The 12,957-nt window shown below is 42.3% G+C and overlaps 1 protein-coding gene across 1 annotated transcript in view; it reads left to right on the top strand.

The window, feature by feature from the left end:
- The window catches only part of FBN2 (fibrillin 2), a 378,197-nt gene that overhangs the window by 303,754 nt on the left and 61,486 nt on the right, over nucleotides 1-12,957 (top strand). Inside the window, exons 36-40 of the mRNA XM_073557740.1 lie at nucleotides 6,339-6,461; nucleotides 8,763-8,924; nucleotides 9,699-9,767; nucleotides 11,708-11,833; nucleotides 12,098-12,223. Of these exons, the coding sequence (XP_073413841.1) occupies nucleotides 6,339-6,461; nucleotides 8,763-8,924; nucleotides 9,699-9,767; nucleotides 11,708-11,833; nucleotides 12,098-12,223 (606 nt within the window). The remainder of the gene's footprint in view (nucleotides 1-6,338; nucleotides 6,462-8,762; nucleotides 8,925-9,698; nucleotides 9,768-11,707; nucleotides 11,834-12,097; nucleotides 12,224-12,957) is intronic.

The raw sequence follows: 12,957 nt of genomic DNA, 5'->3' as shown, positions 1-12,957 counted from the left end.
CCCTGTCCACCGCTACTTCCACCATATGCAGCTCTCAAGACCAGCTCACCCTCCCAGACACTATGAGTAGGTCAAGAAAGTACTCAGTCTCTCATCTGCGTACACTGGGTTTGAACGCCCACATTGCCAAACTAATCTCGTTTGAGATGATGCCCTTTCGGTTGGTGGAAAGCACAGCTTTCCGCGAACTCATGGCCTATGCAGTACCACGCTATGACCTACCCAGTCGCCACTTCTTCTCTCGCAAAGCCATCCCAGCCCTCCACCATCATGTGAAAGACCGCATTGTCCATGCACTCAAGCAGTCAGTGAGCGGAAAGGTGCACCTCACAACTGATGCATGGTCCAGTCGGCATGGCCAGGGCCGTTACGTGTCCATCACTGCGCACTGGGTTAATGTGTTGGATGCAGGGTCCACAGGGGACAGCGGTGGTGGGACAGTGCTGCCTAGCCCACTGTATAGGAAACAGTTGGCTGTAGGCGTTCGACCCTCCTCCTCCTCCTCCTCCTCCAGAAGCGAAAGCTCGTCCACAGAGCGCAGTCGTACGAGCACTCCATCTGCAGCTGCCACTGTTGCACACGATGTGTCCCCCTATCGAGCAGCTAGTGGAAAGCGTCAGCAGGCTGTGTTGCAGATGATGTGTTTGGGCGACAGACACACCGCCGAGGTGCTGGCCGAGTACTTGAAGCGACAAACTGAGTCATGGCTGGGCAGTGTACATCTTGAGGCAGGCAAGGTAGTTAGTGATAACGGCCGTAATTTTGTGGCAGCCATAGCCCTTTCAAAACTCAGCCACATACCTTGCTTGGCTTACACCTTGAACCTGGTGGTGCAGTGCTTCCTCAAAAATTATCCGGAGTTAACAGCCCTGCTCCAGAAGGTGCGAAGACTGTGCGCGCACATCCGCCGGTCGCCTGTACACTCCGTTCGTATGCAGAAGCTGCAGCGATTGCTCCACCTTCCCAACCACCGCCTCATTATCGACATTGCAACAAGGTGGAACTCCACCCTGCACATGGTGGAGCGGCTGTGCGAGCAGAGGCAGGCCATAATGCATTTGTGGGAGGATACACGGCCAGGCACTTTGAGAGCAGACATGGAGTTTACAGGCGTGCAGTGGTCGAAGCTGAAAGACCTTTGTAAAGTCCTTCAGTGTTTTGAGGAATGCACACGGCTGGTAAGCGCAGACGACGCCATCCTAAGCATGAGCATCCCACTTATGCGTCTGCTCATGCAAACTTTGACGCACCTTAAGGAGCAGGCGTCTGCAGCCAATGTTGATGAGGAGGAAGAGGAGGAGGGAATCCTTGATGACATTCAGCCATTGTCTGCTCAGGGACCTTTCCTGGACGAGGTGGAGGAAGAAGAGGAGGAGGAGGAGGATGATGGGGATGATTACTTAGGGGAGGAGGATGCATCTCGTGGGGCAAGTGAAAATGTTGGCGTGGCAAGGTCTGGTACAGGGTTTGTGCGTGACTGGAGGGATGTGGATTTGCCAGAAAGTGCTCCTCCACCCAGCACTCGCAGTGCATCATTGACACCGGGAACATTGGCCCACATGTCAGATTATGCCTTGCGGATCCTAAAAAGGGACCCCCGCATTGCCAAAATGATGAATGATGACGACTACTGGTTGGCCAGCATCCTGGATCCACGCTATAAAGGCAAATTACAAAACATCATGCCACAGGAGAACCTTGACCTAATATTGGCTAATAAACAAGCAACTCTGGTAAATCGGTTGCTTGAGGCATTCCCAGCACACAGCAGCGGTGATGGTTCTCACACGAACCGTACGGGCCGGGGGCAGCTTGGCAGAGGTGTTCGTGGTGCACACAGCAGAAGTGGCGTTGGAGACAGGGGTTTCATGACAATGTTGTGGACTGATTTTTCAAATACCGCTCACACAACTGGTAATACTGCATCGATGGAAAGTGACAGGAGACAGCAGTTGTCAACTATGGTTACAAACTACTTTTCCTCCCATATCGATGTTCTCCCACACAGGTCATTCCCCTTTGACTATTGGGCCGCTAAACTGGACACCTGGCCTGAATTGGCCCAATATGCCTTACAGGAGCTCGCTTGACCAGCTGCAAGTGTGCTATCGGAAAGAGTCTTCAGTGCAGCTGGATCAATCCTGACAGAAAAAAGGACCCGTCTGTCAACCCAAAATGTGGATGATCTAACCTTCATTAAAATGAACCACGCATGGGTTTCCAAGGATTTTGTCCCACCTTCCCCTGATGACACATAGGGTGACAGAAAAATGGCTTGCTTTGGTCCACCTCTTCCTGGTACTTCACCTATTTCGCCTTTTGCATCAGCTGAATGTCCAACATCAACATATGTCACTTTCTAAAACTCCCTAACTGTGCTGCCTCCCCCCCATGGCCGGGGTCACCACCTACCGCATGACACCGTGCGAGTGCCGTTGCCCTGGACAGGTGGGTAGGCCGACTCTTGGGCGCGGGCACTGGCACAGGGTCCCTCATAGTGCAATCAAGTGTCTCTGACGGTGGTGGTGCACACCCGCCGTCAGACACACCGCTGTACTATGAGGGGCCCAGTGCCAGTACCGACGCCCACGAGTGGGCCCCCCTTGCTTGGGCAGGGCCCCAGCATTTGCAATCTTTACCTCTCCCTGCTCCTCCGCTGTGTAATCTGGGCCGTCAAATCCATACTGTGCCTGACACCGTCTGAGCCTGCCTCCTGAGACATATATTTTTAATATGTACGCTATCCATACATGTTATCCGGGGATACGGTACCCTTTCTAACCTTTGTGCAATCACGTGCAATCCATACTGGGCCTAACACCGTCTGTGCCTGCCTCCTGAGACATATATTTTGAATGTGTATGCTATCCATACATGTTATCCAGGGATACGGTACCCTTTCTAAACTTTGTGCAATCACGTGCAGTCCATACTGGGCCTGACACCGTCTGAGCCTGCCTCCTGAGACATATATTTTGAATGTGTACGCTATCCATACATGTTATCCAGGGATACGGTACCCTTTCTAACCTTTGTGCAATCACGTGCAATCCATACTGGGCCTGACACCGTCTGAGCCTGCCTCCTGAGACATATATTTTGAATGTGTACGCTATCCATACATGTTATCCGGGGATACGGTACCCTTTCTAACCTTTGTGCAATCACGTGCAATCCATACTGTGCCTAACACCGTCTGAGCCTGCCTCCTGAGACATATATTTTGAATGTGTACGCTATCCATACATGTTATCCAGGGATACGGTACCCTTTCTAACCTTTGTGCAATCACGTGCAGTCCATACTGGGCCTGACACCGTCTGAGCCTGCCTCCTGAGACATATATTTTGAATGTGTACGCTATCCATACATGTTATCCAGGGATACGGTACCCTTTCTAACCTTTGTGCAATCACGTGCAATCCATACTGGGCCTAACACCGTCTGAGCCTGCCTCCTGAGACATATATTTTGAATGTGTACGCTATCCATACATGTTATCTGGGGATACGGTACCCTTTCTAACCTTTGTGCAATCACGTGCAATCCATACTGAGCCTAACACCGTCTGAGCCTGCCTCCTGAGACATATATTTTGAATGTGTACGCTATCCATACATGTTATCCAGGGATACGGTACCCTTTCTAACCTTTGTGCAATCACGTGCAATCCATACTGTGCCTGACACCGTCTGAGCCTGCCTCCTGAGACATATATTTTGAATGTGTACGCTATCCATACATGTTATCCAGGGATACGGTACCCTTTCTAACCTTTGTGCAATCACGTGCAATCCATACTGGGCCTAACACCGTCTGAGCCTGCCTCCTGAGACATATATTTTGAATGTGTACGCTATCCATACATGTTATCCGGGGATACGGTACCCTTTCTAACCTTTGTGCAATCACGTGCAATCCATACTGGGCCTAACACCGTCTGAGCCTGCCTCCTGAGACATATATTTTGAATGTGTACGCTATCCATACATGTTATCCGGGGATATGGTACCCTTTCTAACCTTTGTGCAATCACGTGCAATCCATACTGGGCCTAACACCGTCTGAGCCTGCCTCCTGAGACATATATTTTGAATGTGTACGCTATCCATACATGTTATCCAGGGATACGGTACCCTTTCTAACCTTTGTGCAATCACGTGCAATCCATACTGGGCCTGACACCGTCTGAGCCTGCCTCCTGAGACATATATTTTGAATGTGTACGCTATCCATACATGTTATCCAGGAATACGGTACCCTTTCTAACCTTTGTGCAATCACGTGCAATCCATACTGGGTGTGAGAACGGCTGGCGAGCTGTTAAGCAAGCTACAGCACCTGTCCAGACAAGTACAGGGATTCCCTAGCGAGGAGACTTATTTGATTGTTTTCAATGTTGGGACAGCAATTTTTGGGGAGCACTATACTCTGGAGAATGATAGGTGGGGCCCACCATACACTGGAACATTCCAAAGGTGGACATCAGACACTGGAGCAGCATTTACAGGGCCCATTATACACTAGAGCATTAGAAATGGGGCCCATTATGTTTGGAGCATTATTTGGGCCCATAAGACAGTGGAGCTTCATCCATGGGGACCAATATATACTGTAGCATTATGTGGAGCTCATCATATACTGTTTCAAACATTATATGGGACCAATGATTCTGTATGGAGAAATAGATGGGCCTCGTCATGAGATGTAAAAAGTGAGGTATTTTTCATTGTACTATACCGCTATTTATCTGCCGTATCGGAGCATGATGAGTTGTGGTATGTGTTAAAGGGGCGCTCTTTCACCCAGGGCACATGAAAACCTGCAGCCAGCCCTCCCCCCCCACAACTTTAGCCAAATAACCCCCATTTTTCAGTGCGTAACTTGTATTATGAAGTTAATTAAGGTTGACAAGCTTAAGTAAGAAGAATTGATGCTTTTGGCATTCAAATGGGCACTGTAGGTGTGTTTCCTGTCCTCCTCTCACTGCCGACTTTTATTCCCCATTGACTTACATTGGGTTTCGTGTTTCGGGACGACCCCGACTTTTCCCTATAATCGGACGATCTTGCTCGACCCGACTTTTGGAAAAGTCGGGTTTCACGAAACGAAACGCGACCCTAAAAAAACAAAAGTCGCTCAACTCTACTGTATATACATATAATACATAGTAAATATGATTCTGAGCAATGTGTCACTGATGAGACTGTCATAATTCAGAGGCAAATGAATAGGATCCCCAAACCTCTGACAGTAATGCTCTTCAGGGCCCCATTCTTGTGGTAGATAAGGGTATTGATAGAGCCCACATGTGCTATACATTTGTGGCATATCTACAGAATACAGCAATGTTCTATGTGTCATGTACTTTTATATGTTTCCATTACAATTTTATGAGATAATCTAATGGTTATTATTGACCAGAATGTTGACAGATGACTATTCACAGTATAGCAGTGGAGACTTAATGTTAATGATATTTGGGTCAAGATTTCATCAAATACCAAAGATATTCAGCATACAACAGAAACACATGAAACACAAGTAGCAGAGCTATAACAAAGAAGCTTAAAAAATACCAGCACAGAAAAACAAAACAGAACATGATGTTTTCGGCTATGTGCACACGTTGCGGATTCCGCTGTGGGGTTTTTCCGCGCAGAAACACAGGTAAAACCGCAGGTAAAGTGACCTGCGGTTTTCCTGCGGTTTTGCCCGGTTTCACACCTCTACTATGGTAAAGGTATGAAACCGCTGCGGAAACCGCCCAAACAATTGACATACTGCGGTTTGTAAACCGCAGCAAAACTGCGCAGAAAAAACCGCACCATCAGCAAAGCGTTTTTGAAACCCCATAGGGTTTCATTGTACAGTACATGGTCAGCAGAACTGCTGCGTTTCCGCAGGGCCAAAACAGCTGCGGAAACGCAGCAGAATCCGCAACGTGTGCACATAGCCTTATGTACATAGCTATATAAATATAGAGCTTGAAGAACACAAAAACACAGAATACAGAACTTGGCCTGCACACAAACTGCTTATACACAAACTCTTGGACCTTGGGAACTTACAGCTCAGGGATCCAGCTCCAGTAACATGAAGCCATAGCTTAGTTGGACACACAAATTATCTTAGTTATGCTATGAGTTACTTTTCCCTACAGGCAGATAGTGTAGAAAAAAAACAGCCAATGGGTCAAAAGGTTTTCATCCTTGCAAAAACTCTTATAAACTGTCAAATTATTATTACACTTTAGAAACTTGACAAATGCTACAAATCCATTATATCGTTTATAATTCCAGTACTAAATAATATACCTTTAATATTGTTTTCTACAGATGTGGATGAATGTGCAGATCCAATCAACTGTGTTAATGGCTTCTGTGTTAATATTCCTGGGAGATATGAGTGTAACTGTCCACCTGACTTTCAGCTTAACCCCACCGGTGTGGGCTGTGTAGGTAAGATGAAGCCATGAAGAAAGCTGCAATTGCCAGTGTAGCTGAAAGCTTAGTTGTAGAGTTTGATTTCAGAGAATAGAAATGATCGACAATATTGACTTTTTTTCTTAGATCAGTCTGTGTGCATGAGCATTCTCATGTCTCTGCATGAAAGCTTTAACACATAATGTGAAATAAACTCTCGGCCCCTTAGGTGACATATTTAGCACTCATGTCAAGGGCAGGGCTTCATACAAGACAGGTGAAAATGCTTGTGCTGCTTTCATTTATCTTTTATCTAACTTCTTCACAACAAAGATAAAATACCGTGCAATATAATATACAGTATGCTAGGACCGAATATTAATAAAAACACATTTTGCCTCAATGTCATTGCAATTGATAGTTGGCAAAAATTATGCAGAACTTATAAATAGCTGCACACCCCTTAATAATACCTGATGCATTTACCAGTGTCTAATTTTTTTTTACACCTGATATGAACGTTATATTGTACATGTACAGTAGTAGTTTGCTCTGTATATTTAGTAAACTTTCTTTACGGTTGATAAATAAGACTAAACGTAAGCTTAAAGCTTGCCCTGGCCTTGTTTCTTGCTTATTCACCTGTATATTACAAGAAATCAAATGTTGCAATTGTTGGCTTCATCTTGAGAGCAGGGGTGTAGATGGGAAATGGGGCCCATGTCCAGCTCCAAATGTGTAAGTGTGCATTATTATGAGATATTGGACTGCAAAGGGCCCTTAATCTGCACAGTGGCCCCCTTCTGTCTGCTTTGATGTGTTATATTTTTAAACTGTGCAGTTTACACCAAAATTAGTCATAAACTGAATCATAAATATTATCCAATGCATTATGGAACATTTAAAGGGAACCTGTCACCAAGTTTGGCCGATATGAGTTATGGCCACTGCCTTTCAGGGCTTATATACAGCATTCTATAATGCTGTTGATAATCCCCCGATCCAACCTGCAAGAGAAGAAAAATAACTTTAATTATGTTTACCTGCGGAGTGGTCCGGTCCAATAAGTGTCGCTGGTCCTGGTCCGGCGCCTCCCATCTTCTTATGATCCTGCTTGCTTCAGGTGGATGTCACATCCCTGCATCATCCACCCAGGCTCCCTGGCATTGCGCTCCTGCTCAGATGTACTTATCTGCCCTGTTGAGGGCAGAGCAAAAGACTGCAGTGCACAGGAGCCGAAAAATATCAGAGAGGTTCAGCGCCTGTGCACTACAGGAATTGAGGAATTTTCTCTGCCCTCAACAGGGCAGATAAGTACTCCTGCACAGGAGCGTGATGCCGGGGAGCCATGAAAGAAGCAGAATGGTGACACTGCAAGAAGATGGGAGGCGCCGGACTCGGACCTGTGACACCCACCGGACGAGACTGCCCCACAGGTGACTATAATAAAAGTTATTTTTCTTTTCTTGCAGGTCAGATCAGGAGCTTATATACAGCATTATAGAATGCTGTAGATAGGCCCTGAAAGACAGTGGTCGTAACTCATATTGACCATACCTGGTGACAGGTTCGCTTTAAGAATAGTTGTGATGGTCAGAAGTTATATCTACTGTAACTAGAAGTGTAGTCTCAGCCTTCCGTAAGTCTAATTCTAAATATAATACAGTATACAATTTGCATTACTAATATCTAGTGAAACTGATAGAAAAAATGATATTAAATTGCTGCTTCTATTAAAAGAAAGCATGCACACCTGCTTTTGTTTAACCAGGCATTCTGCAATGCCACGACATACAAAAACTTTCCAACTCTTGAGGAATCACATTGTAGCCAATATGTTTGTCTTCTTAAACTCAGTCTCTCTCTTTTGCCAGCTCTGTATTTGGAAGTGTTTTCTCTTAATGACTGATCTCTTGACCAGTCCAGATGTCATGATTTTTATACTAACTGGTTTCAATCTGCATGGAAGCAGACGCATTTGGCATCCTTTGAAAGCTTAAAATTTAATGAGAACATTGTTCAGAAGTTGACCTGGAGTGAAACCAAACTATGACAAATACTCTAGTACAGTAATATTATTTGTACTTGTACTTTCAAGTATTAAGGTTTGCAAGCAAGTCATACAGTAAGTAGAGCTTGTAGACAATCACATCTATTCATTCAATATAGTGTCTAAATAAATAATAAAATGTTCTTCTAATCCTGAAGTGATGTAGGTGCCAAATAATATCTGCAATAAGGAGGTAGTCATTTATAAACATGGTGGAGCATTCATACACCATAAGCTCTGTAATTCTTGATACATTGTACACTTACATCCTTTGTATTTCCTCTAAGATACAAGAGTGGGTAATTGCTATCGGAACCATGGACCTCGTGGTGATGGGACCATCTCCTGTAGTACAGAGATTGGTGTCGGCGTTAGCAGGTCTTCATGCTGTTGCTCTCTTGGAAGGGCTTGGGGAAACCCTTGTGAGATATGTCCACCAGTTAACACTTGTAAGAACTGATCTCATGCTTATTTTTTAATGTATTATATTATTTGTTATAAATATGTTTATACTTATTATCTTGACTTCTTTATATGAAATGAGGGAAATTTATGAAACTCTCTTTATTGCCCATAACAAGTTTGCATTTATTGTAGTATTCTTTAAAAATAAAGTTGTGTTGATATTGGTTCCAATGGGCAACAGACAGATTTTCTTTGAGATCGTTTTCAGAACAGGGCTGGGACATTCATTACGAGTGAACAAAAAGCAAATTCAGCAACTAAATAGGAAAGGGTTCTTTACAGATAGAGCAGTCAGACTGGAATTCCCTACCTCAAAAAGTTTGCGATAACAGATAGTAAGAATCATCTTTTTAATAATTCTTTATTTTTTGAACAGTAAACACATACGTAATATTGACCAGTTTTTGTAGTACAGTAAACGCGGATGTACAATCATGGTCAAAGGGACTGACATTGTGGGTTATAAATAATCTAGAATGTATCTGGTGGAAAAAAGTTGAACTTGATGGTCCATTTTCAACCTGTGTAACTATGTAGCTATATATCTTCAAGTCTATGTTTTTCACACAAAGATTGCTAATGTATATGGAATCAATTTGACCTCTTGGGTCTGTTGATTAAATAATAAATTTAGTATATAACTTTGCCTTAGTCAAAAGTAAAGGTATCATTGTAGTAGTGATATAATATATAAGATACATTTATATTACCTTGAAACACTAATCTTTATACTAAAGCTCAGTTTTTTTGGCTTCCAGCCGAATATAATACACTGTGCCCTGGCGGAGAAGGATTTAGACCCAACCCTATCACTATTTTGTTAGAAGGTAAGGATTTTTTTAAAAAAAAGCAAAAAACAATGTTTTTAAGGCATAGATGAATGATTGACTTCTAATGAAATTATCACTAACGTGTGGTCATGTTTTTTAAAACTGTAATATCAAATTAAAGGGGTTTCCAAGTACATTTTAGTTAATAAATCATATAATCAAAATAAGTACCACAAGTGGATGTGGTTAAATAAAATGTTCCTGTGCTGAGATAATCTTATAAATGTGCCCCTGCTGTGTACTGTGTAATGGCTCTGTCTCAAAAACTAGAAACTAAAGCTAAGTTCTATGAGGCATGATTGATAACCTAAAACTTAAAGGGAATCTGTCACTCTTTTTTTGCCCTATCAGATGCCAGCATTGAACTCAGGGGCTTATCTACAGCATTCTGTAATGCTGTAGATAAGCCCCCGATGTAACCTGAAAGATAAGAAAAATTAGTTAGATTATACTCACCGGAGGGGCAGTCCAGTCTGATGGGTGTCGCGGTCCGGTTCGGCTCCTCCCATCTTCATATGATGCAGTCCTCTTCTTCCCTTCCTCTAGTAGCTCCGACACAGGTGCAATGCTCTGCCCTGTTGAGGGCAGAGCAGAACACTGCAGTGCGCAGACATCGGGAGAGGTCGGGTGCCTGCGCACTGCAGTATTTTGCTCTGCCCTCAACAGAGCAGAGCAGTGCGCCTGCGCCGGAGCTACTACAGGAAGGGAAGAAGAGGACGGCATCATATGAAGATGGGAGGAGCCGGTTTGCGACACCCATTGGACCGGACCACCCCCTCCGGTGAGTATAATCTAACTCTTTTTTCTTATCTTACAGGTTCCATCGGGGGCTTATCTACAGCATTACAGAATGCTGTTGATAAGCCCCTGATGTTAATGCTGGCAGCTGACAGGGCAAAAAAAGGGTGACAGATTCCCTTTAACTAGACTTATTGGATTGTAATTGTCAGATCTGTGAAAAGAAAAGATGATCCAAAAAAGCTGCACAGTACAGCCTTGTTCTCAAAGACTCATGTTTCTATTCCGGCAAAATAAAATATCAATTACCCGTAGCTGAAATACATATACATTTGCTGTACTGAATGTAGGACTTTTCTCTGCGCAGCGAGTTGATAACATTCAGTCCATTGCCCGTATATTACATGTGTTTGATCATTGCTTAGACGAGCTCATCAAATGTCAGAATGTTTGTAAACGGTATATCTTTAATTTTTTTTAATTTTTGCATTTTTTACAAAAACACAGAAGGAAACTGCACATTGTACAAATAAGTTAAGGCTACCCTCATTCCTCAGAATCTTCTACTGTATACTGGGAGAGTACAAGAATATGAAAATATGAGAAAATTAATTGTCTTATTAAACAATTTGCTTCATTTACAAACGTTTTCATGCAATAAGTGACTATGTGGAAATATTTTAAAAAGTAGATAAATGAGAAAAAATCTATCTTTACAAAAATCAAGTAATTATTTAATATGACTATTAGTACTAGATTATTGAATAGAAAAGTAAAGGGTTTTTTTCACACAAGCAAAACCGACTACCTATCTGCAAGTTCCCCCGCTAATCCATAAATGGGGTCCTCTGTGCCCCCCATTTAAATGGTACACTGGTGGATAGCTGATAAGTTTTGATTGTGGGACAACCATCATAAGGCTTACAAAATTATTGCTTGTGATGAGAAAAAGGGGAATTTCTGTTCTCCAGAAAAAAAATCTTCACATTTTTTATCCGAGGACATTGTCTGGTATTTCAGCTCAAATCCATTCAATTAAATAGAGAATCAGCTGAAACGCCAAGTGTACTGTTGGAAATGGAAAAAAAGACAAGTTGTTCTAAAAATTGAAAATAATCTGTTAAGCATTTAAATAACTTTTATGCACATTAATCTAACAGAACTTAACGATTTTAACAAAACATATTCTATCACTTTAGATATTGATGAGTGCCAAGAATTGCCAGGACTCTGCCAAGGTGGCAATTGTATAAATACATTTGGAAGCTTCCAGTGTGAATGTCCTCAAGGTTATTACCTCAGTGAAGAAACTCGAATATGTGAAGGTAAACGATTGAAAATGATTGATGATGTCAATCCTGGAGATCTTTGTTATAGTCCTTTTGGCATCTTTTAGGAACATTTACATCTCATTGTTTTTTTTGTGTAATATACAATACAGTGAACATAAGGCTAAAACAATATTCATAAAATGTCAATTTTTGCACAGAATTATTTGCATGAAACTTATTTATGTGTAGAAGTTGTTATTTTTGTTTGACGTCTCATATTTTTTCTTTATATTAAATGTCTCTTGTATTAACTTTTAGATATTGATGAATGCATCACCAGTCCAGGAGTCTGTGGTCCAGGAGTTTGCTATAATACTTTGGGAAACTTTACGTGCATATGCCCTCCAGAGTACATGCAGATCAATGGTGGTCACACATGTATGGGTAAGTGACTGAGAAATTGTCCAAATTTACTAAAATGTATATGAAGAAGAAATTGAAGTTTAGAGTTATAAGTATTTTACCTGTATCTCATTACAAGTAATCTCCAGAAGCTTTCTCTACAAACAGCTGAAGATGGGCAATGAATAAAAAATAAAAAGTAATGGGGCTTTGGTAGGGATCGGCCAATTTTTGAGAATAAAAAATTTAGTATTGGCAAAATGAGTCTTAAAATGTTACAGATAAATGAAAAATGTGTACCAAATCCATAATTCACAGTCTTAGTACAGATCATGGCATACGGACTAGTAGGTATATATATATACACTTTATATATATACTGTATGTATAGTTTTTCAGTTTGGATCTGAAGACCCGCAGTCAGCCAATATATCATTGTTCATACTCAGACTGTAAAACACGGATATGTGAAATAAACCTCAGGAGACCATGTTATAAACCATGTCTGACAAGTTGCTACCAAATTTTAATACATTTGGCGAAATTTACATCACTTTGCACTTTTATGTATCCTTGGTCCACTAATGACACATTTCTCTAACTACATAACCCACAGTTAACTTATTCTATGACTTTTAAGGGACTGTATCAGCAGTTTTTTGCTATTTAATCTGAGAGCAGCAAAATATAGGACAAGTGAGCCTGATTCCACGGAAGTGTCACTTACTGGTCTGTGTGTTGTAGTCTCATTCCAATCAGTGTTCATATTATGCTGC

This window comes from Dendrobates tinctorius, unplaced genomic scaffold (genome assembly GCF_039654945.1).
Source record: "Dendrobates tinctorius isolate UK_male_01 unplaced genomic scaffold, ASM3965494v1 ptg000003l, whole genome shotgun sequence".
In the NCBI taxonomy this organism is placed as follows: domain Eukaryota; kingdom Metazoa; phylum Chordata; class Amphibia; order Anura; family Dendrobatidae; genus Dendrobates; species Dendrobates tinctorius.
This window is presented reverse-complemented; position numbering and strand designations above follow the sequence as displayed.